Source organism: Candoia aspera, chromosome 8 (genome assembly GCF_035149785.1).
Source record: "Candoia aspera isolate rCanAsp1 chromosome 8, rCanAsp1.hap2, whole genome shotgun sequence".
Classification (NCBI taxonomy): Eukaryota; Metazoa; Chordata; class Lepidosauria; order Squamata; family Boidae; genus Candoia; species Candoia aspera.
The window spans coordinates 61607156-61632710 of record NC_086160.1 but is presented as its reverse complement, the minus strand read 5'-3'; the positions used below and the strand labels follow the sequence as shown (position 1 = coordinate 61632710).

The 25555-nt window shown below is 40.1% G+C and overlaps 1 protein-coding gene across 2 annotated transcripts in view; it reads left to right on the top strand.

The window, feature by feature from the left end:
- The window catches only part of GRID2 (glutamate ionotropic receptor delta type subunit 2), a 984963-nt gene that overhangs the window by 638553 nt on the left and 320855 nt on the right, over positions 1 to 25555 (top strand). For both annotated transcript variants that reach the window (XM_063310079.1, XM_063310080.1), the window contains 2 exons: positions 10666 to 10839; positions 19194 to 19355. In XM_063310079.1, coding sequence (XP_063166149.1) covers positions 10666 to 10839; positions 19194 to 19355 — 336 coding nt within the window. The remainder of the gene's footprint in view (positions 1 to 10665; positions 10840 to 19193; positions 19356 to 25555) is intronic.

Here is a 25555-nt window from a genome sequence, read left to right as displayed (position 1 = left end):
AACAACAGCCATTTCCCACGGGAAGGATTCTTATAATTAATTTCAAAATCTTATTTCAAATCCATCAGGACCCTTAGTCCATTATAACTTTCCAAATCCCGCACTCCAATCACCCTTTTGCTATTTATCCCCCCCCCCCACAAAAAAAGAATTTTTCTAAGTCCTTAAACTTGTACTTAAAACTTTTTTTGTTAAGGATAGAAGGAAACTCACCCAGTGAATTCCATAAAATGTGCCATTCCAAAGGTTCTTAATATTTGAACGGTGGTAAAAAAGGAATTCCAAAAGTGATTATGAAATGAAGCTTGGACGAGCTTTATGTCCATATAGGCTACTTTACAAATGTGAGCTTAGAGGGAATCCCTTGACTCCCAGCAGCTCAACTCATGAGCCAACTGCAAAAACCTTGGTTCCTGCAGTCATCTCATGAGGATCAGCTGTCCGGAGTACATACAGGCATTCTCATGATCTCTCCCTTCTCCGGAGATATTTTGCTAGCCAGGATCAACCCTCTGGCCACCAATCTCCACCATAATGCCATCCCTGCTCCTTCGGGGACATCTAGCTTGCCATGTCCTCAGCAGAAGACAGAAAATCTTGAACCAATTTCTGGACCTGCAAATGAAAATGAAAAATTATGCAACTCTGATGTGAATTACATGAATTCACCCAGTGCTTTATTTTTTTTTTATTAATTTCCTGCATTTTTAATTTATTTAAATCACATTTATATATTGGATTCTGTCGGCATCATAGACACCCACAGAATCCAATGGTTTAGCCAGAATGATAAAATGAGTTTTGTGGCCTGGTGACACAAGTTCCATTCCTTCCATGCATGCACGTGATGTTGCAATGCATATTCCAAAGGGATGGAGCTTATGTCGCAACACTGCAATCGTTATTTTTTTCATTTTGTATGACACCTCTATGGACACTTTCATGCTATTTGTATTTCAAATATGATTTGGAAGAAGTGTTTTGGATCTTTCATGAGGTCAAGCACAGCATCTCTCTGCTGTTCATTAATGAAACTCTACCTTTTCAGGTTTGCATATGAGCCTGAAACATGTGCCACTGCTTTAAGGAACCCACTCACTGAGGATAAGATAATTCTTAAAGCAACAACCCCTTTTTTTCCCATCCTACATGGATGTGCCCCAGAACTGAAATTGACTCAAGGGAGTCTTTATTTTGTAAGATCTTTGTTTAGTCCTAGAATAAAAACATAAGCAGTTTTTGGAAAGAAAATACTGTTCTACATAACAGTTCTATTATTATGCTGCATTCAACTGTTACACTGCAGTTCTACAAAATGCTGCATTCAAGAGAAAGACCCTTGATTTTACTCCTCTAGAATCTCTGAAACCACCACAACCCTCCAAGGGGCCTTCCAGCATCTTGTGGCCAGTGGTTTTAGATCTACGCTGGCCGCTGCCATGCTCCTCCCTGATAACTCAATCCATTATATGGCAGTACAATTTCTTGTCACATTGGTGCTCTTAAAGAAGGGATGGATAAGCTAATTGAGAAGCACTTACAAATGTGCCCTGTTTCATCTTTGGCCTCTGGTGCAGAAAACACATTGGAGTGGATGGTCTAGAGTCCATTGTTCCAGGCTGTGACCAGAGGGCTTGCAATGGCATGCAGGATATATTCCTGATTGTCATAATTCCAGATTGTCTCCACTAGTATAAAAGAAATGGTTGTTGTCTGCATTTCTTGTTCAACCTGGAGAAGATTCCGAGAAGGAAGATGAAATGATAATAACTGAGGAGGTATGTCCACTCTTGTTCTCATCCAAAGGGGTAAAAAATGGGATTTTCCCAGGGATGGTTTTCAGGCAGGGTGACTTCAAAGTCACAACTATCTCTGGCCAAACTGGGTCAGTTGAAAGGTATGATATCTTAAATTTACAAGTTAGGCATTGAAGAGGAGTCTTCTTTTATTCCTTTAATACCTTGGCTAGATAAAAATGGAGAACGTCAATCCAACACTACTTTCATCATTATAACTAGAGTAGGGCGGCCAATAAATTTAAACAAATAAATTAATAATAATAAATTATAAATAATAACATTTATATGTTTATTTATTGCCATTTTTATATCCTACCTTTCTTCTAAGGAGGCTAGGGCATTTTACGTACTTCTTTTCTGCTCACAACTCTGAGAGACAATTTACTGTGTATTCAGAGCTAGAATTACCATGAATGCTTCATAGCTGGGAGAAAAAAAGGAATGTTAGAAAGTGGTTCTCACCAATCTACTTCTAACATTAAACTGTTCTCTCCAGCTAAAGAGAGGGCAAATTGAACCTAAGTCTCCGCAGTCAATATTTTGGGTGAATCATGGAATGATTGTCCAGCTCTAGTTTCCAGGTCTTTCTGGTTTTCGATGTGCTTAAGGAAAACCTCAGAACACTTTAGTTTTCTGAATTCACATCTGTGTTACCAAAATCATTTGATCAACAGCATCAATGGCTGCCAGAAAGACAAATATTCATTCATAGTAATTTTACCTTTCTATTAAAGGCAGCTTCTAACCATAGAAACAGATGGTAAGAACAACATTAACATTGCAGTAAAATACAGTCTGATAAATCAGTGCAGAAAATTGCCACTAAAAATCCACATTATTTACTATATTCTCAGAAAAGATGGATAATGTTGACATGCTGCCTAAAATTAAATAGATTAGGTGCCAAGATGAACATATCTAGGAAGGTATGCCATAACTGAAAAGCCCCTCTCTCATTTTCTAACTGCCTAGCATATGGAGGAAAATCTAATTACAGAAATTCAAAGCTGATCATGCTATAATTATTGCCAGTTCATATGGGAATCTTTCCTCAATGTAAGAGAGAATCAAGAATAGTGATGAGCAGGAGACCAGGGATGGTGATGAGAAGAAGACAAGTATTGATGGATGGACAGCCTATCAGGTTTAGCCATCTGTCAAAAGCTGTCACTCTAGACTTTGTAGAAGGTAGGAGGAGAAGAGGGAGGAAGCCAACTTTTTTTTTTAAGTGGCGGGTCTCTGAATCCAGAGATCTGTGTGATCAAAATTCTTGCAAGTAAAAACTTGTTTCCCTGCTTCTTGTCCAACCTGGGTGGTCACCATGACTCCCCCATGCTTCCCCACTCCAAAATAGTTAGAAGAGATGACAAACAATTTTTAAAAATAAAAATGTGTATATATTTTTTAAAAAATAGCTATAGCTAACTCTAGTTTTAAAATGGTTGCATCAGTGGAAAGTAACACTGATATTAATTTACTGTTTTCTTTTATAGTAACACTAATTTCTTCACAACTACAGAAAACAGCAGATAAATCAGAAGAGTTTAATATTTAAAAAACTTTGATGGTATAAACAAAAGAAAACAACTCAGTCCAATCTACATTCTAAAATGCTGGCATGAAGAATTTGTTCTCTGCCCTGCTTATAATGCCTCATTATAGTGACAAAACATATTTTGCTTATACTTTTCTAACCCTACTTTTCAGTGTATTTTTATTCTCTTGATAGTATGTGCAAAATACACAGTATATCTTTGGGGCAGCAACTGCCTAAAGGCAAACAAACAAAATAAAAGCAGTGATTTCTAATTAAAATGCAAAAAACTGCTGAATACTGAGGAAGCAATGCCCTGTGCTTCTTGAGAGACAAAGGATAAGTATTTGCAAAGCTTTTAAGAGTCCAAACTTCTTAGAAAATAGATGCCAGCAAATTTGTGGGTCCTGTGAGCATGATGTTTCACAACATTAAATAATTTGCTCACTTCTTATTACCGCAGAGATGCATAGCCCAATTCATTTATTCTACCATGCATGCAGTGAGGCTATTTTACATGTAGGAAAGTCATCCTAGGTGCATGGGACCTGCCTGTGCCTGGGGAAAGAGGACAATAATCTGTAATCTAGTGAGATCCCAATCCAGAACATTTTTATTAGATGGCAGAATTCCTCATATAGCTAGATTATGTCCCAGTATAACCTCTTAGAGCCTAAATCCACATCTGGCTTTTGAATGCAGTGATGGTAGCCATACTCAAATGAGTTAAGTGAAGCCAGAACAATGAAAGGGACAAAGCTATGACAGACGTAAATTTTATTTGAAAATGAAATTAATTTAAATAAACACTGTTGCTTTTTCCCTGTTAATTTAGCAATTTTCCTTGAAAAATGAAAATTCAGAGGCAACGTTTGGGACCACATTGACAAATTTAAAGGAGGGAGATATATGTGGCTTAGAAGCCTGAGGGACAGCTTGTCTAGTATAGGCACACTGGGAAATGCATAAATGTAACTTAAAAACACAAACGTGGCTGTTATTTTCCTAAGTAGCATAGAGGAAGAGGAGACACAGAAGTACAGGTGGAAGAGGCTATGAGGTGGATACATCTAGGGTCTAAAATGAGGAGAAGGATCACCCTTAAATAAAGTGTGTTATAAATTGTAATGTGTGTCCATGGAGAACTGAGCTGGCCCTTATCCATAGAACTCTGTCTCCTTATCCATTTTTCTATGTCTTGAGTTCCAGGAGGCTAAGGTAAGATTTTAAAAAAATCAACAGTGATGCAAACTTCAACAGCAGAGGATAATAAAATGCTATGAATACACACACACACAAATGAATGGATGAATGAATGAATGAATGAATGAATGAATGTTCATCCATCCATCTATCCATCCATCCATCCACAAAGCTTTCCACCCATGGGAACGGCTAAATTTAGGATTATCCACCCCTGATCCCACCACCTTAAAGATTTGCTTCTCCATTCATAGCCAAGTGTATATCTGCTTCTTAATAATATTAGTTTTAAACTTAATCATTTTTCTTTCAATCACATTGGTTTGTAAAATAACTGAGTTAATAAATTATCTAAAATTTCATCCCTAATTACATTGCTGGTACTGTAAAAACAGTTTATATTTTGTAAAAACTAGTAACTTTGCTCTCCATCTTGTGGCTCTTTGAAATGATACAGACTAAATGATAAGAAGGCTTTGTAAGCTGAGAGAAGCCATTATCTATGGTACATTAAGGATTAATCGACCAGAAATTCAGGATATTACACTGGACACAGGTGACACCAGGTGTTATTTTGTTTCCCAAAAAATCTATATTTCATAAAGAACAAAAATAACAGATGGCTTCAGAAGTCTATGACAGTCTATGAAGAAGAATAAAATAGGTTTAATGTAGTCAAGATGATTGATGTTTAAAATTCATGGCTCTCAGTATTTTATTTGCTGGATCATTAAAGAAATAAAACAACAGTAGTATTACATCTGACCTAGTTGTGGAAAATTTAAATATAGGCATGTTTAGATAGCAACATGGATCATTATTTATATTTTAACCCATGTGCTATTTTTGCAGATTATATTTACATTATCAGCTAAAAAAAGTTAAAGTAACTCCAAGTTACAGCCACTATTTTTGTAATTTTCTTAGATATGATTATTTACATTATTTTTTTCTAAAAAATGGACTTTCAGATTTACAGATGTGGATTCTCCTATGCTCACCTTGACTTAATATAGCACTTAATCATGTCTTCCCTCCCACAATCAAAAATATGAATAATTTGAATAAGCTTTCTGACCAACCGCCTGCTCAGTTCAGGAATCCAAATTAAAGCAATTAAGAGGGGGATTGTAAACATTTTTAAAATTTATTTTAACAGATCAAGAAACAGAATAAATGAGTACAGAAAAGGAAGGGGGGAGAGGGAGAGATAACTGTCTGATTAATCAGTTCTGTAAAAAGCAGCCTACCACCTCACTAGGTAATTTGTTCCATGATTAAACTTTTTAACTAGTAGGAAGTTTTTTTCCCCCTAACATTCAGTTGGGACCTGCCTTCCTATAACTTAAATCCATTATATATGTCTTGATAATGAAAAGACCTCATACCTTCTGCATGACAACCTTTCAGGTTTTTGAAATTGTTTTTCATATCTCCCTTTAGTTTTTGCTTTTCAAGGCTAAGTGTGCCCAATTACTTCGATTTCTCTTCCTAAGTCTTAATTTCTCCCCTGATCATCCTCACTGCCCTTTTCTGAATCTGCTGAAGTTTCTCTGAATCCTTCTTAAAACCAGGTACCCAGAACTAAACAAAATACTTGAGACTTGGTCTGACCAATGCAGAATAATGGGAAACTATCACTTCCTATGATTTAGAAACAAAACTTTTCTTAAGGGTTCCTTGAATATAGCATTTTGAACACTGTCTTACTCAATTTATTTCTCACCAAGATCCTTTTGAATGCTATTTCTGTCTCTCAGGATATTAGCTATCACAAGTGTACCTGCAAATTTGAAAAACTTTCCATTTTCCCATACAAATCATTAATAACAGTGTTGAGGACTACAAGGCCCAGGAACAAACCTGGGGCATCCCGCTCATTCATCTTTGTTGAGGATCCATTGATGAATATAGTCTGATCCAGCACATATCCTCAAATAAGGGCTTATCCTCACTGTCCAACTGCCCTGCCAACCATCTCTAAAGGGCAGAAAGTGACAACACCTTCCTCTTTTAATCCCATGCACAGCATCAAAGTTACCTCAAGGCAGTTTTTGTTGTTCTGTTCCCAAAACACTTTTCCATGTTAGGTCACCTTAAGCACTTTTGTCCATTTGGGATAATGCACTTCAGTTTATTACAGGATAACTCCAGAAGTTAACTGTTACCATTTAGGAATGTAACATTAACTGATTCAATGCTTACCATGCTCTCTGATACCTTTTAAAATTCCCCATTACCATGAATGCTGTAATAGCACAATGGCTACAATTTTTGTCATGTCAATAGAAGATTGTTGGTTCAAAACCCAGCAGAAATGTATGGGTGTGTGTGTGTGCAATTACTGTTTTCCCCCCCTAAACTTTACTTTTTCTTGTGCTTTTTTTTTGTTTCTTTTTAAAAACCTCTTGTGCTATACCAATGCACCTTTTTGCCAATAACCAGAGGTAGACAGGTTCAATCCCCAGCTCCCAAGTAGCCCAAATATGAGTGAAACAGAATATCACTGTGGAACAATTTCCAAGGAATTAAAAAAACACAGAAACTATATATATGCCTACATACCGTTTCTTACAATAAACTCAAAAACCACTAGTAAGAAAAATTAAAAATGAATTCTCAAGCAACCTGAAACTAAAGTAGAGAAACAGAAGAAAATTTACAAAAAATGGTAAGTCAAATTTCAGCAAAGCATTATCTTTCTTTAAAGACATGCTTAGTTGCAGGTTTAGCACAACCCCCAACCTGGCATACTGCAGAAGGGTACTGTTTGTGGATTTGGATTATAGGAATTACTGTATAGGAGTTGAAGTACGCTTTTGAGTTGAAGTATACTGAGAGGGCACCAGGATTGCAAAGGCTGGTTTAGTATATTCCTGAATGTTCTAAATCAGGAGTCTGGTAGCATCTTTTCCAACTAACAAATTTTATTAAAATGCATCAGCGATTCTGAGATGCAGCTCACTTTATCAGATGCATAGAATGGCTGGACTGATGTAGGATTTAAATTGGGTTGAGGTGGAAAGGGAAAGATGCAGGGGGGAAAGGGAGAGGAAGGCAGGTTGTTTAGGCAGATGCAGGTTACGTACTATATGAGACAGATTGCAAGTATTTTATCAATTAATAATTGTAATGCATTACAAACCCATTGTAGTTGTTGAAACCTTCTAAAATTGCCTGAAACCTTTTGGAGGTTCAGCAATTTCTCATTGCTGCCTCTAAAAGTCCCTCCCCCCTTTTCCCCCCCAAACAGTCACTTTGAGATCTGCCATATAATGTCCTGGGACTTGGAAATGCTCTCGCATTACTTTGTCCTGTATGCCCTGTCACAGGAGAGACTTGTCTTGTTCATCATCTTGTCCTTTCTCTCTGCTTTCAATGTGCACAATACCTTTCTTGCTTGTTTTGCTTCTTTGCCTTCAATGCCTGCATATGGAAAGAGCATTAAATAAGCTTTGTTGTTTATTCATTCAGTCGCTTCTGACTCTTTGTGACCAGCTCACGCCAGAACTTCCTGTTGGTCGTCAACACCCCCAGCTCCCCCAGGGACGAGTCCGTCACCTCTAGAATATCATCCATCCATCTTGCCCTTGGTCGGCCCCTCTTCCTTTTGCCCTCCACTCTCCCTAGCATCAGCATCTTCTCCAGGGTGTCCTGTCTTCTCATTATGTGGCCAAAGTATTTCAGTTTTGCTTTTAGTATCATTCCCTCAAGTGAGCAGTCTGGCTTGATTTCCTGGAGGATGGACTGGTTTGATCTTCTTGCAGTCCAAGGCACTCTCAGAATTTTCCTCCAACACCACAGTTCAAAAGCATCGATCTTCCTTCACTCAGCCTTCCTTATGGTCCAGCTCTCGCAGCCATATGTTACTACAGGGAACACCATTGCTTTAACTATGCGGGCCTTTGTTGTCAGTGTGATGTCTCTGCTCTTAACTATTTTATCGAGATTTCTCATTGCTCTCCTCCCAAGGATTAAACGTCTTCTGATTTCCTGACTGCAGTCAGCATCTGCAGTAATCTTTGCGCCTAGAAATACAAAGTCTTTAACTGCCTCTACATTTTCTCCCTCTATTTGCCAGTTATCAATCAAGCTGGTTGCCATCATCTTGGTTTTTTTGAGGTTTAGCTGCAAGCCAGCTTTTGCACTTTCTTCTTTCACCTTCATCATAAGGCTCCTCAGTTCCTCTTCGCTTTCAGCCATCAAAGTGGTATCATCTGCATATCTGAGATTGTTAATGTTTCTTCCAGTGATTTTAACTCCAGCATTGGATTCCTCAAGCCCAGCACGTTGCATGATGTGTTCTATGTACAAGTTGAATAGGTAGGGTGAGAGTATACAGCCCTGCCGTACTCCTCTCCCAATCTTAAACCAGTCCATTGGTCTGTTCTTACTGTTGCTGCCTGGTCGTTATACAGATTCCTCAGGAAGCAGACAAGATGACTTGGTATCCCCATACCGCTAAGAACTTGCCACAATTTCTTATGGTCCATGCAGTCAAAGGCTTTAGAATAGACAATAAAACAGAAATAGATGTTTTTCTGAAACTCCCTGGCTTTTTCCATTATCCAGCGGATATTGGCAATTTGGTCCCTAGTTCCTCTGCCTTTTCTAAACCCAGCTTGTACATCTGGCAATTCTCACTCCATGAATTGCTGAAGTCTCCCTTGCAGGATCTTGAGCATTACCTTACTGGCATGTGAAATGAGTGCCACTGTTCGATAGTTTGATCATTCTTTAGTGTTTCCCTTTTTTGGTATGGGGATATAAGTTGATTTTTTCCAATCTGATGGCCATTCTTGTGTTTTCCAAATTTGCTGGCATATAGCATGCATTACCTTGACAGTATCATCTTGCAAGATTTTGAACAGTTCAGCTGGGATGCCATCGTCTCCTGCTGCCTTGTTATTAGCGATGCTTCTTAAGGCCCATTCAACCTCACTCTTCAGGATGTCTGGCTTTAGCTCCCTGACCACACCGTCAAAGCTATCCCCGATATTGTTATCCTTCCTATACAGGTCTTCTGTATATTCTTGCCACCTTTTCTTGATCTCTTCTTCTTCTGTTAGGTCCTTGCCATCTTTGTTTTTGATCATACCCATTTTTGTCTGGAATTTACCTCCGATGTTTCTAATTTTCTGGAAGAGGTCTCTTGTCCTTCCTATTCTATTGTCTTCTTCCACTTCTGCGTATTGCTTGTTTAAAAATAATTCCTCATCTCTTCTGGCTAACCTCTGGAATTTTGCATTTAATTGGCCATATCTCCCCCTATCACTGTTGCCTTTTGCTTTCCTTCTTTCTTGGGCTACTTCTAGTGTCTCAGCAGACAGCCATTTTGCCTTCCTGGTTTTCTCTTTCTTTGGGATGTATTTTGTTGCCACCTCTTGAACAATGTTGCGAACTTCTGTCCATAGTTCTTCCAGGACCCTATCTACTAAGTCTAGTCCCTTAAATCTATTCTTCACCTCCACTGCATATTCCTTAGGAATATTAGTGAGCTCGTATCTAGCTGATCTGTGGGTCTTCCCTAATGTCTTTAGTCTGATCCTAAATTGTGCAATAAGAAGTTCATGATCTGAATTACAGTCAGCTCCAGGTCTTGTTTTTACTGACTGTATAGATGTCTGCCACCTTTGGCTGCAAAGGATGTAGTCAATCTGATTTCAGTGTTGTCTGTCTGGTGAAGTCATTACTGATCCATTTAGTTTTTTCGGCAAGAATACTGGGGTGGGTTGCCATTACCTTCCCCAGGGATCACATTTAGTCTGACCTCTCTGTCATGACCTTCCCGTCTTGGGTGGCCCTTCACAGTTTAGCTCATGGCATCATTGAGGTGCTCAAGCTCTAGCACCATGACAAAGTAACGATCCTTTGCTGAAGATTAAGTAAGATTAAATATGCTACAAGGTGAATTTCTCCTCCTTGGGTTCTTCATGACTATAGTTTGCACTAAGGGTTAAGTTTTAAAGTTGTAAAGGACAAACTGTTTGAATCTTGATACATTTTGGAGCTTATTGTAATGAGAGTGTCCTACATGGACTCACACTTTACAGCAGATATTTTTAGTTTTCCAAGTTTTTGCAAGATCTTGCATTCCTTTTGCCATATATTCTGTGCTTTATCTTACAGGAAATCAGTGATGGAGACGTACAGGATCTGGTGAGAAAGTCAATTGGAAGATTAACAATTATTCGGCAGAGCTTTCCGGTACCACAGAACATCAGTCACCGCTGTTTCCGTGGGAACCACCGAATATCTTCATCACTTTGTGATCCTAAAGACCCCTTCTCCCAAAATATGGAGGTACCCTCTAATCCCATGGTATAATCATAACTTTGTTGGATGAAGAAGGCGAAAGCTTTTTATATGATGAAATTTTCACCTCGTCTTATGCAATTGAGTATATGTTCATAAATCCAAACATACACACACACACACACGTACCCCTACACAGTCCATAATGAAATCACATATATTCATGCCTTTCTGAAGATCAATATCTATATTCATTTGCTTTGCAAATATCCTTTCTCAGAAAACCTACTCAAAAGGGCCAGACTTTTCAATTAAAAGGTGATTTCTCATTCTGAGTGCCTTTCATCTGAAGTCTCTTTACTATCTCTACCCTTATAATATTATATGAAAGATGGTTCCTGACTACAAAGAGAATTAATGAATAGTGATTTGTTCAAAACCATAAGTCATCTCAAGGTAAAACTTCCAAAATAAAAGAAAACAAAATCTAAACTCTGTTTTTTAAAACATGGCTTTTGTTCTTTTTTGCCTACCAAAAAAGGTTATGACCACTTATTTCACCTGTCTCATACTTTTTTCCTGACAAATCGGTTAGCATTTAGGTTAAGGTTATCAATTGATGATTGACAATTACCTCTGCAAATTTATGTATCGACATTGTAATCACAACAAGGATATCACAGGAATCGATTACTGTATGTCCGGGGGAGGGGGGAACTGTTCAAACATGAGATTTTAATGCTAGTAGTAGGCAACAAAGAAATGTTATTTATTTTATTTATTAAATTTGTATGTTACTTGACTCCCAGCAACTCTGGGCAGATTGCAAAATGTTAAAAAAAATTAAAACAAAATAATATACAGTAAAAGAGAGAGAGAGAGAGTGCAAAGATGGCAAAGTTAACTAACCGAGATCGGAACAAAGAAAAAGAAAGGGGGCCTTCAATCACACTCACCAAAGGCCTGGATGAAGAGCCACATCTTCAGGACCCTTTGAAACACCAGCAAAGAGAGGACCATTTAAATCTCAGGCAGAACCTCATTCCAGAGGGCAGGTACTGATACAGAGAAAGTGCACTTCTGAAGTCCCAATAGATGCATTGTTCAATTGACAGAACCTGGAGCGCACCAACCCTGCCAGATCAGATCGACCAGGAAGATACTAAAATCACATAAGATTTTTAAAAATTAGTTTAAAAGATGTTTTATAACAGTGGTTTGCTGCTTTACAAGTGCTAGATCTGTTTTTAGTACACTATTTAAAGATTTTTTAAAAAAAATTCTTCTTGTTATTATTTTACAAGCCTAGGTCAGAAGATCTTTGAAATGCAACATCCATAGTTTTATAAATTTTAATTGTATGAATTATTGATATGTACTCTAGACGCTTTGTAGTCTTATACTCTAGACGCTTTGCTTTATATAGTGACCAGGAATAGATATTATCAGATCATTAAAGGTAGGAAATTCTTCGAATGCAAAGTATAACAGATGATACTGTATGTGATACATAACATCTTCTGACCTATGGGAAAAATGTCTTGGCATACAGTATGTGCCATTTCAATCTTATCCAGCTGCACTGCCTCAAATCAAAGAATGGTAAAGACTTCTTGCAGAGATACAAGTATCAAAAATCCTATCTAGGTTTCAAAAATGCTTTTGATCTTTTATGACAAACATCATGAAGAATATGAATGAATGAATGAATGAATGAATGAATGAATGAATGAATGAATGAATGATCCCTCACCCCTATGGGTCATATATGTCTTCTTCAATCTCAGGTCATCTTCCAGAGGCCTGGGAGTTTGAGGGTTCTGTGCAGTATCTTAGCTGTTCCTAGCACTGCACTCTTCTGGACAGAGAGCTCTGATGTTGCTTCTGGGATCTGTTGGAGCCACTCTCCCAGCTTAGGAGACACAGCCCCAAGGGCTCCTACCACCACTGGTACCACTTTGGCCTTTACTTTCCACATCCTCTCTAGTTCCTCCTTCAGGCCCTGGTAGTTTCTCATTCTCCTTCCTGATGTTGCTGTCACTTGACACCACTACATCTATCACCACTGCTGTCTTCTGGTCCTTGTCTACTCCCACAAGGTCTGGTTGATTGGCCAATACCTGCATGTCTGTTTGGATCTGAAAGGATCCCACAGGATTTTAGCCCTGTTATTCTCCAGGACCTTCTGTGGAATCTCCCATCTGAACTTGGGAGGGTCTATCCCATATACCGTGCAGATGTCCCCATACACTATGTCAGCTACTTGGTTGTGCTGTTCAGTGTATGCTGTTCCTGCCTGCATCTTACACACTGCCACTATGTGTTGGACTGTCTTTGAGGCCTCTCTGCACAGTCTGCACCTTGGGTCCTGTCTAGTGTGGTAGACCCCTGCTTCTATGGATCTGGTGCCTAGGCCCTGTTCTTGTGTTGCTATGATCAGTGCCTCAGTGCTGTCTTTTAGTCCAGCCCTTTCCAGCCACTGGTAGGATTTCCCAGTGTCAGCCACCTCAGCTATCTGTTGATGGTATATCCTATGCAGGGTCTTGTCTTGCCATGGCACTTTGTCTGTTTGATCTTTCTCCCATGTCTGCTGCTGCCTTAGGCATTTTCTCAGCAGCTCATCTTTGTGTTCCATCTTACTGATGTATTCCTGGATGCCCTGGGTCTCATCCAGGACAGTGGCTTGGATGTTTACCAGACCCCACCCTCTTTTTGGCTGGTGTACAGTCTCTGGCTGTTGGACTTGGGGTGGAAACATCCATACATTGTGTGAAGCTTCCAGTTCTTCATACCAGCAGGCTCCATGTCCGCCTTTTGGCCATCTCACTATACCAGCAGGGTATCTGATAACTGGCATGGCATATGTGTTGATGGCATGGTTCTTGTTCTTCTCACTGAGTTAGCTATTCAGGACCTGTCTTATCCTTTGGTGATACTTGGATGTTGCTGCCTTCCTTGCCTGCTCATCGTGGTTCCCATGTGTCTGTGGGATACCAAGGTACTTGTAGCTGGTCTGTATGTCTGTTATGTGGCCTGCTGGTAGTTCCACCCCATCAGTCTTAACTACCTTCCCTCTCTTTACCACCATCTGGCCACACTTCTCCAGTCTGAATGGCATCCCAATGTCCTCACTGTAGGTCTGTGTCAGGTGGATCAGCAAGTTGATGTCTCATTCACTCTTAGCATACAGCTTGATGTCATCCATGTAGAGGAGGTGGCTGATGGTAGTTCCACTCTTGAATTTGTATCTGTATCCAGTCCTTGTTATTATCTGGCTGAGTGGGTTCAAGCCTGGTGAAAGGTGAAAGGTCCCCTGTGCAAGCAGCAAGTCATGTCTGACCCTTTGGGGGGATGACACTTTTGTGATGTTTTCTTGGCAGACTATATTGGGGTAGTTAGCCATTGCCTTCAATAGGGTTCAATAGGGTTCAAGCCTATGCAGAACACAAGTGGGGACAGTGCTTCACCTTGTTATATGCCGCACTTGATGGCCACTTGTGCAAGCTGTCTTGAGTTGACTTCCAGCGTGTTCTTCCACAGTCCCATTGAGTTCTTGAGGAAGGTCCTTAGTGTCCTATTGACTTTGTATAGTGCCACACATTCACAGTTCCATGTGTGTGGCATTGAGTCATAGGCTTTCCTTTAGTCAATCCAGGCCGTGCTCAGATTGGTCTGTCTAGACCTTGAGTCTTGGGTGACTGCTCTATCTATGAGCAACTGATGTTTTGAGCCTCTGGCCAATGCCCTTCTGAGCTCTGCTCATGTACTGGCCCATATAGTTTTGTAGCTTGGTGGCTATGATGCCTGATAGCACCAGCTAACTAACTCCCCTGTTGGATGTCTGCTACTGTGATGGTGACTGGTTCCTGTTCTGGGAGATTGCTGTGATCTGCTGTCATGTCCTGCAGCCATTTACACTAGTGTTCTGTGTCTTCTCTTTCTTCCATATGTTCTTCCTATACTGTTCAGTTCCCTTCTGTTATTGTGTTGTTGCAGTGCAGTTGGGGGTACACTCTGGATGGTTCTTTGGAGAACAGGCCATTTCTCTTTTTGGCCTCTGCTTCTCTAGTGTATCTCCTTAGCCTGGCAGCCAGCGCTGTGACCCTTTGTTTAGCAGTTTCTAGGGCATTAGTTGGAGTCAGGCCCTGGTATTTTTTCAGAAGCCAAGTCTTATCCTTAATCTCCACACCCTTCTGTAGTTCTACCAGCTGGGTAATTTCTCTCTGAGTTGCCTTGATCTTAGCCTCCAACCTCATTTCAAGGCAGGGGTGTGTGTACTGCTGTTTCTTCTTGATCATGTAGCCAAGCATCTCCAGGACTTAAATGGCTGTAGCATATACCAGTTCATTGGTTTGAGTTATGGTGGTAGTAGGAATTGTCATGAGGGCTCTATTGGCATCTTCTACCATACTATCTAAGGGACACGGTGGTGCTGCGGGTTAAACCGCTGAGCTGCTGAGCTTGCCAATTGGAAGGTCAGCAGTTTGAATCTGCGTGACAGGGTTGCTAGTCCCAGCTCCCATTGCTAGTCCCAGCTCCTGCCAACCTAGCAGTTCGAAAACATGCAAATGTGAGTAGATTAATAGGTACCGCTTTGGCAGGCAGGTAACGGCATTCCATGTAGTCATGCCGGCCACATGACCACGGACGTGTCTATGGACAAACGCCGGCTCTTCGGCTTTGAAACGGAGATGAGCACCGCCCCCTAGAGTCAGACACGACTGGACTTAATGTCAAGGGAAACCTTTACCTTTACCTACCATACTATCTAATGGTACTTCTCCACTGAGCCTTGGTAATCAGTCTCAAGGGTTGACTGTAGCTAGTTTATCCATGATCTTATGCTTCATATCAGCTGCTGTGCTCTGTAATGGAGGGTGTGGCAGTGGCATTCCAGCTTCAGCTATTGGTTGCACATCCAGTTGTTCTTGCAGGTCTTCTTGAGTCCTGGATGTAATGTGTAGTTGGTCTATCTCATGTTGTGAGAGCAACTTCCTCTTCACTATGTTGAAGCATTGGGTAACTAGCCATTTCTCAGTTAGTGTGGATGTAGGTCTTCTGTCCAGTTCTCTCATACATTTCATATATCCCTTCTCATCAGGTCTACTGCTGTAGTAGCATTCCATCAATTCAGGTTCCCCATGTCCATGTATGGTTTGTTCCTGTAGCCCGCTTCTCATCAGATTGTCCTGGTTCCCCAACATCTGATGCAGACCTTGTTAATCTGCTTGACATCTGAGCTGACATGACTCTCTTAGTTCATGTCACTCTCATATCCAAGGTAGGCAGGTAAGGTAGAGGTCCAACCAGGATTTGAACCCCAATTTCCCACGCCAAAGTGCAGTGCTGTAACCACTACTCTATCCTATACTATATAGCTATATCTATATTTATATATCCATGTCTGCATGAATGTTAATAATTTTAATCCTCAATCCTGAATTAAATTATCTTTGTTGCAAAATCTGCAGGCATAGCTTTAGATTTAAACTAGGTTAGAGCCATATTCTGATGCAAGCTCTTTTTCTTAATTTTAGAACTAAGTTCCATGCAAATATATTTGGTGACTTTCAATTGAACATTTGTTTCAGTTTCAACCAACAGTGTCTACAGTTTCATATACAGTAATCAAGCTTGGAGTCTCAGATCTTAGAGTCTGGCTGGAGGTAGAAGTACAAGGTAGAATTGTTGGAATAACCTTAGTTTTCGGGGGATTCCACCAATACATTTTCATTCCTCTTTTACCCTATCTATTCATTCTGAAGTATCCATTTCATTTCTCTCCCTTTCCTGCTGTACATTCACTAGGCCTCGTCTACCTCTGAATTCTGGGGTGATTAATATATACATCCTAGGATAGTATAAGCTGAAAAACTAATTCTGCCAGCAGATCCTTTGAGTATGGTAAATATAGAAAACATATGACTGAAACTATTACTGGTCCAGCTCAGTGACTAGTAGTAGTTCCAGCTGTTCAGTCCTGCTCTCAGGCAACTAAGCCTGGGACATATGATGAGCTAAACTAGTCTAATACCAAGCAATGTAGTACTGTTTTTGTACTCCATAGCCAAAGGAGATAATGGTAAAATTGTCACCAATCCTATGTTCATCCATGGCCACTTCCTATACCATCATGCTCATCTGGTGACCATTTTCTCCCATATTAGAATGCAAGATCTAAAAACTTCAAGGCTTACTCTATAGACATTTTTCTCTCTTCTGAAGTGTTCCAAAAAGTAAACATAAAAGCTAGTCAGTTTATTGGCCATTCCATTTCATTCTCCTCTTTCTCCCACTGCTGAACTCTGAAACTTCTGAAAAATATGTATTAAATCAATTGCCTTCTGCTGAATTATACAAGACATTAAGAAACAGTTCTGATTATATATGACCAATAAATATATGAAGCAGATTGCCAAATATACTGTACTCTTTGGTTACCGTGATTAACACAATATCCTTCTGAGGTCACAGGGGGAAAATGTAGATGCAGAAGTTAACATACATGAATTAACATACATGAATTCCTGGTGACTAATAATGCCACAAGTACTCATCTGCACTATAGGTAGAGACTTAAAATATTTATTTAATGGCTCTAATCCTTGTTTTTTATGTCTGTCAAGAGTTGACAGAAGAAATATAAAATATTCTAAATTCACAACTATATACTAAAGTTGTGCAAAGCATTAAAAAAAAAGTTTTTCACAATGTCCATGAGCATGGACAAACACGCCTATCTGAATCATAAAAGCAGCCACATCCTTTGCAAAACTTATTTGGTTGCTTCAAAAACCGACATTTTGTCATGCAAGCATTGCAAAAGATGTGGCAGCTTTAAGAACTTGAAGAGAAGTAATTTGTTCATACTAAAGTACTGTGAGAGACCTCATTCATATCCTTTAGTCATTAGCCCCAGTATATGAATCAGCATGAACTGTGATAATGTTTCAGTATTTGTCTAAACTAAGGAACTGCTTTTTTGAGCATTTTATTGGGAGAAGTTCCCAATGTCCTTATTTACTTTGCTCACTTAGTGCAAAAGAAGAGGTGTTTCATTTTTAAAATATTAGTTCTACAAAGTCTATGTGTAAATTAGGATGATGATAAGCATTGGGTAGCTCAGAGACTTTGGATTGCCTACTCTCTAAACTTTAGAAGGAGGATTTTTCATTTTTTGGTTTGTTCCTATCAAAGGCTTTTGTTTCTACCCTATCTTTTTATTAAGGAGAACTAAAATCTATATGCTGGTCCAAGCAGATCTGTCTCTTTCATTCTGTTTTCTCTCCCTCTCTCATGATCATTTTCTCTTCTTTCCTTCTCAGTAGGCTGCCAGGGAAGAGACAGTTCATTTCTAGAATGCAGTGATCATTTGTAGAAAGAAAATTGATTTAAGGACTGTATGTATTTCAGTTGTTGGTTGTGGTTCATCCATCACAGCCTTAGAGGTTCCTTTTATGGACCTAATTGTAAATCCCCGAATTCCTACAATATCCTTTACCCTTGCTTACAAAAAACCAGTCATTAAAAAAAAATATGCTAAAGAAAATTTATTCTTGCTCATATATTAAAATGGCTAAGCAGCTCATTCATTCACAAAGATCGATACAGTTTTAGACTACTTCCATCCTCTCATTCTGGACATTTCCTCCAAGCACAAAAAAAAATGTGAAAATGAATTATACCCCAAAATGTACAATGATTTTTTTAAAAAAGCTAATTTGATACATATTTTCTGGTCTGAAATGGGTTATGTCGACTGGTAAAAATATATGGTTGGAATTGCATCATAAGAACAACCAGCAGTCTCTGTGTCTCTCTGTAAGTGAAACATACACACGTCAGAATGTTAGATCTTGGACAGGAAATTATACTAAAGGACACCTTTGGAGAAGGCTCGTTTGAAATACCTGCTAGGAATATTACTCTGAAACATGAAAGTCCCAGATGAGGTGGTGTAGAGCTTTGTCATCTATTCTCCTTAACTGTATTTGGAAATGAGAAGGATGTTCTGGTGCAATTAGGACTAATACCTAGAGCACAAGCTGTATGCAGTTGTTCATCCATCAGCATACAGACACCAGACCTTGTCAAGGAACCATACAAGCCTGGGATGTCTCCCCTTGACATGCATTAAAATAACCCTTGGATCAGAAAGATGTAATACTTCAAGTAGCAGCCAAGAACATGCCTTCACTTATGAAATGCAAACTGAATTAACTAGTAATCACATAACAGCCTCTGGGCCCAAGTGGTTTGTAAAATGTGAGGCAATCTATTGTGGTGATATTACATTTAAGTTCATGAAAGCTTGAGTGGTGACAGCTGAGACAAACTACCTCTGAATTCTGCCAGCATGTGGGTGCTAGTTACTTATAATCAATTCTTAATCTCTTTGACAGATTACCAACCTTTACATATATGATACCGTGCTTTTGCTGGCAAATGCTTTTCATAAGAAGCTGGAGGACCGAAAGTGGCACAGTATGGCTAGCTTGACATGCATTAGGAAGAATTCAAAACCATGGCAAGGAGGGAGATCTATGCTGGATACAATCAAGAAGGTACTCCAAATCAGCCCTTATCATGCTTGGGTTTCAGCAGGATGACAGATTTTTATATAGTTAACAAATTGTATTTGTTGGTGAAATACGCAACAGCTTTGTCAAGATGTATGCCTATTTATATACAGTTGGTGAATCTAAAAGTCACTCAATTCTCTTTTATAACTCTGAATGGGTATGTGTGTGTGTGTACGCACTAGACCTGTGCAGATCACTCCATGAGGTGCTTTGTTATACTGACTATCCTGTAGGAGTGTCTGCTGGGCATACACATAGGCCCAGAAGCAGATAGACAGTTGCGCTGACTTAGCATTCAGTGAAAAAGCTTATATTTGGAGTAGCATTTTCTACTTTGAATATACAGCATGCATATATCCAGCCAGTTAAGGATGTGTCTGTCCAGCTGGTTATCTGTCACCTTTCACAATCCAGGCAAACATGAAAATTTTACAAAAAAGGTAAGAATTTAAACAACAAGTATAAAACTTCGACAGCAAAAAGTTCATTGCCTTATCCTTCAATCAGTGGTAGTATGCTAGTAAAGAGAGAGCAAATCTGAGTTTCTGGGGCAGTAAGATCCACATGCAGCTTTTATTATTATTTCATGTTGTTGACATCTGATCCAGTTTTAGATGTCAGATGCTTAGAAGTTGGTCTGGATTTTTTTTTTCTTTGTTAAAAACCTTAATGCACAGGGAAACATTGGGAAAGAGGCACTCTTGAATAATGGTTCTATAAAACCTTTTGAAGCTTGCTACTTTAGTTAGTTTAGTGAAATAGCTAAGTTAACTCCATCTTTCTGAGAAAGCTGGGCTTCAGCTCAATTGCATAAGATATAAAGCTTTTACATCCCCAACCTGACTGTGTATTATTATGACTGTGTATTATTAAGGTGCTGAATCCTGGAAATTACAATGTCATTGAATCATATAGATACATATCTACATATGATAAATATTTATATTAAATGTATTTATGGACATTATAAAGTTGTGTCCTTGTTTTGATATCTTTATGGATAAACTGAGCTGACCCTAGAGGTGTGTGGTTGGGGATGTAGAAATTGTCTATTTCTTATGAAATTGATGCTGTTTTATTGGCTGAGATCCTAAATGATTTGCAGTGAATACTAGTTATATTGTATGATGCAACAAAGAGCATGAATCTGAAAATTAATGTATCAAGAACCAAAGTAGTTGTATTTGAGATGAAAAGTGGAATAAACACAAGTTACACATACATGAAGTAGATGTCTTTGTGACTCTTGGTAGAATGCTTACTAAATATGAGGAAATGGATGAAAAAATTTTGACATCCAGATGCTGGTAGACAGGTAGTTTGTGATCTGTTGTTAAGAATAAGTGTTTGTCCAGAAAAAAGCAAGAAAGAAGTATAAAAGTGTACTTCTGCCCACTTTCTTAGATAAAAAAATGATAGTTGGATATGTGAGGAGGAACCTAAAGTTGGATGCAATGGGACTGGGCTACTTGAGAAGTGTGTGTTGTAAAAAATAGAAATAGGGTCAAGAATGAATGGGTGCTGAATGAAAGTGGACTGAGTGAGTGTTTAAAAAAACAGTTTAAATAAAACAGTAATTGAAGTAGTTTTATCATATATTGAGATCCTCCAAAAGGTGATAACTATAAAGGAAAAAAAATGCAGTGTGTAAGTGGACCTGGCGGAAGGAAGACTGGTTTGCAAAGTAAATCATATGGATAACCAGATTTAATTGGATTTCCTTTTCTTTTATCTCTTGCTTTGAATTCCTTCTCTTTACTACATCTTTTTCTCTTCCTTGCAAGAACCTGAAGGGGAATATAGCATGATTGGCATGTATGTATATACTGTATGTAAACACCTGTGTACACCCTACAAATCCTTTTGTTCGCTAACTTTTTCAGCCTGTTTTCTGATATTTTCAGCCTTTTGAAAATAAGATTCAGAAAACAAACTTACCCTTTTCCCTCATAGCTGCTGTTCAGAGTAATGATTAATTTCTGACACAATTCTCCCCATAATGCAAAAAGAAGTGACCAGCCATATACAACTTTAAAGCAGTACAAAAGGGGTAAAGAAAATGAACCATCTCTGTATTAAGTATATTAAATAGGTTGTTGAAGTACTTCATTAGTGCCATGCAGAGAACAATCCACTTTTGTCCTTCCAGCTCTCATTCATGAAGGAAAATTTCCTATCTGCATTTATTTCAGAGAAGATAATTGCAGTGAAATCTTCATAGGGAGAATGTAGCATTCTTGCTCATATTTCATTATGAGGTGCCCAAAGTCTGTATAGGTATGAATATCCTTTCATTGTACAAGCTTCTCTCCAGTGACCTGCATCTTCCCTGGCTATCCATATTTCAATTCATTCTCAGAGGAAAACGTCTTCCACTAGTCTTTTTTCAGATTGACAGTCAGCATTAGCACCTTTTGCCATTTCCAACAATAACATAAACACTGCGAACAACACTAAGAGGGAGAGAAAAATCTCATGTATTTAGAGAATAAGATACAAAAACATGCTTTCTGTGCAAAGGAAAAGAGGATTTGATAAATTGCAGGTTGAGATGTTGGCATTGGATTAGAACTTAACATTATAATCATTATGCAACTCTGTTTTGAGGAAAGCATCTTAAAACCAGCTGCACAGTCACAACTTTATAATGTGGACGGAGGCGCATGTGAATGTGAGATGCATACTTTATCCAGCAAACTCCATGCCATTCTTTGCTATTTACATCTCCTGTATTTTCCCTGATTATTTTCACAGCCTTCAGGAATCCTTGTTTACAGCAAGGCTGGAAATCTCTTAATTTGTCAATGGTTTCATTTTCTAGGGAGCGATATGTCATATTTTGCATGCAAGGAGTGTCCAAATATGAAAAGAGCAACGGATAGGATTAAGTCCCAGTTAGGATGGCAAATGCTACAGCTTTCTTTTTGCTGTTGTCTTTTCCCTCTCGCACATACACTTGTCCCTCCTTTTGATGTTCCTTCACTTTCTCCTTTTTCCTCTCTTCCACCCTCCCCTGCCTTCCTCCTTTGATTTCTTCTTCAATGTCCTGCTGGGAGAGAGAGAGACTACTTTTGCTGAAGGTCTGAACTGATTATTCATAAAGAGATTTTGTAATTAGACTGAGATTCAAGATTTTTCCATTCTTGTTTTGCAATCTATATGCCTTCCCAAAACATATGGGTAGTACAAAGGATATGGAGAACTTTCCTATTCCTTTAGTCACATTCCTATTCCTTTAGTATCATTTGTGGCATAAGGCTAGTGGTCTGGGTATCTGAGACCACCTTTACCAGATCAGTTCTGCTTGCCTGACTCAGAGGGCTAGAGAATGCCTACTAAATGTTCCCTTCTATCTGGAGGTGTGATAGGTGGGACTCCAGTGATGATCTCTGAGCAGATGTCCTCCTATGGAATAATCAGTCCCCTTGGGAGAGGATGGCCTTCACTCTAAGGACATTCCAGAAGGTGGTAAAGACTGGCTTTTCCAGAAGGTCTTTGAGGACTGATTGTGGAGCCCTTAATGACAAAATCACTGTATTGTATTACATTATTCTCTGATATCATTATCATCTGTATACTGCTAGAGTCTTGATTGGATTGAAGTGGTAGGGAAACTGCATAAATGTGATGGTTGACTTATTCAGAAAAAACACAGACTCACCAGCCAGGGCTAAGGATATCTGGTTTATTAAGAATAGAATGCAGACATGGAGAAAGACGGGAATGAGCACATGGCGTGTGAGGTAGCCGGTAAATACCCACAGTGCGGACCTGATCCTTCCCCACCCCCCATTGTCCCAAAGTCCTGACCGACGGTGACCCCGGGGTCTCGATGGGTGATCAGGGGGCGATTCCGGAGTCTCGATGGGCGATCAAGGGGATTAGCGCTGATTACCTCGGTCCTCTTCCTATGTCCGGAGCAGGTGTGTCCCCTGTGGTAATGCAGAGATGTCAGGGAGATAGGATGATGGCTTCCTGGGTCAGGGCAAAGGTATGGCTCCTTTGTCCTTTATCTGTATTGTCTTTCAGTGCTTATGGGATTAGCACTGATTCTTTCCTCCCCACTCCCCTTCACCGGAAAGGCATGTTCCCCGTTGTGATGTATGTATACATCGCAACGGGGGACATGACATACTGCCTCCCCCAAAAAAACTTCAAGGCGCCGGTTTGGAAGGATACATTGCATGGAAGCATGTGACTAGCCATTGCGCTGAGACATCCCGGGCATGCACCCACTCAGGTTGGGGGAAATGTCTCCAGCAGACCAGGTACTGAAGGGTGCCCCGTAGCCTTCGGGAATCTAGGACCTCCTTTATTTCAAAGTGCTGCTGCCCATCAATCATGATGGGAGGAGGCGGGGGGGTTTCGTTATGCCACTTTGAGGAGGTAGCCGGTTTCAGTAAGGCACAATGGAACACCAGGTGTATGCGTTTCAAGTTGTGTGGCAATTCTAACTTAAAAGTTACCGGGTTGATTATTTCCACTATTGGAAAAGGGCCAATGAACTTGGGGGCTAACTTCTTTGAGGGCTGCGGAGACTTAATGAATTTAGTGGAGAGGTAGACCTTATCTCCCACTTTGAAGTCTGGCTGCGCAGCCCTGTGGTTGTCCGCATAATACTTGTAGGTTGCTTGGGCTTCGGAGAGAGCCAGCTGAATGATTGGCCAAACATTGGCTAGCTGAGCAGCCCAGTCATCTGGGGAACAAGGTGGGGTAGCTGGCTGTGGCAACTCTGGAATCGGGACCAAGTCTCGTCCATAGACTACCCGGAAGGGGGTGTGGCCCGTGCTCTGGTGCACTGCATTGTTGTATGCCACCTCAGCAAAGGGGAGTAAGTCTACCCAATTATCTTGCTGGTAGCTTATGAAGGAGCGCAAAAATTGCTCCAGGGTGGAGTTAAGGATTTCTGTAGAGCCATCTGTGTGGGGGTGCCAAGCAGTGGACAATGCCTGCTCGGTGCCAATCAACTTCAAAAATGCTTTCCAGAATTGTGAAGTAAATTCTGTACCCCTATCTGTGACCAAGCGGGAGGGGGTACCATGTAATTTGTAAATGTGATTTAAAAAGAGGCATGCCAGCTGTTGAGCGGAGGGAATGGAGGCGCATGGAATAAAATGGGCCTGTTTCGAAAAGTATCCCTTAACCACCCAGATGACCATTTTCCGCTGGCTGGGTGGCAAGTCTACGATGAAATCCATCAAGATTTCCTCCCAAGGACGGGAGGGGCTTGCCACCAGCTGCAATAGTCCCTAGGGCTTACCCACTTTTCGCTTGGCTATAGCACATGTAGGGCAAGCAGCGACATAATCTTTTACATCCCTCCTAAGTGTAGGCCACCAGAATTGTCACCTTACCAGATGTAACATTTTTACAAAGCCAAAGTGCCCTGCCGTTTTGTCATCATGAGAACATCTCAGAACCTCTGCTCGCAATTGCTCGGCATGTACAGGCTATTTTGTTTCCAGGCCAAATCATTTTCAAAAGAAACATTGTTTTTATTGGTTTGCAACCATGTATCTGTTTTTAAGGCTTGTACAAACTGCTGTTGCAATTGCGATGAAATTGACATGCGTCTCCCTCCCCTTGCGGGCGGTTGTGCCGGAGTACACTGTGTTCCAGTTTGGCTGCACGTGACAGCTTGGCAACCCAGCTGTGTGTGGGTCCACACAGTACCTATAATGTCTGATGCCTGACTGGCATCCTGGGGCTGCCTAGAGAGAGCGTCAGCTAAGAAGTTCTTTCTTCCCGGTATGAACTTCAGCTGAAAATTAAAGCGGCTGAAAAATTGAGCCCAGTGAACCTGCTTGGGGCTGAGGCATTTCGGGGTACTGAGCACTTCCAGGTTTTTGTGGTCTGTCCAGACCTCAAAGGGGCAAGTGGCCCCTTCCAGGAGATGTCGCCATGCCTCTAAGGCAGCTTTGACAGCAAAAGCCTCTTTCTCCCATACATGCCATCTCCGTTCTGTTTTGGAGAACTTGCGGGAGAGGTATGCGCAGGGCTTCAGCTGATCATTTGGATCCCGCTGAAGCAAGAGCTTCAGAAATTGGAGGCATCTACTTGGACTACAAAGGGCTTGGTGGGGTCGGGGTTTTGTAGAACCGGTTCGGCTGTGAACAGGCTTTTGAGATGATCAAAAGCCCTTTGGCATTCAGGTGTCCAGTTAAGTAGCGCTCCCGGATTTC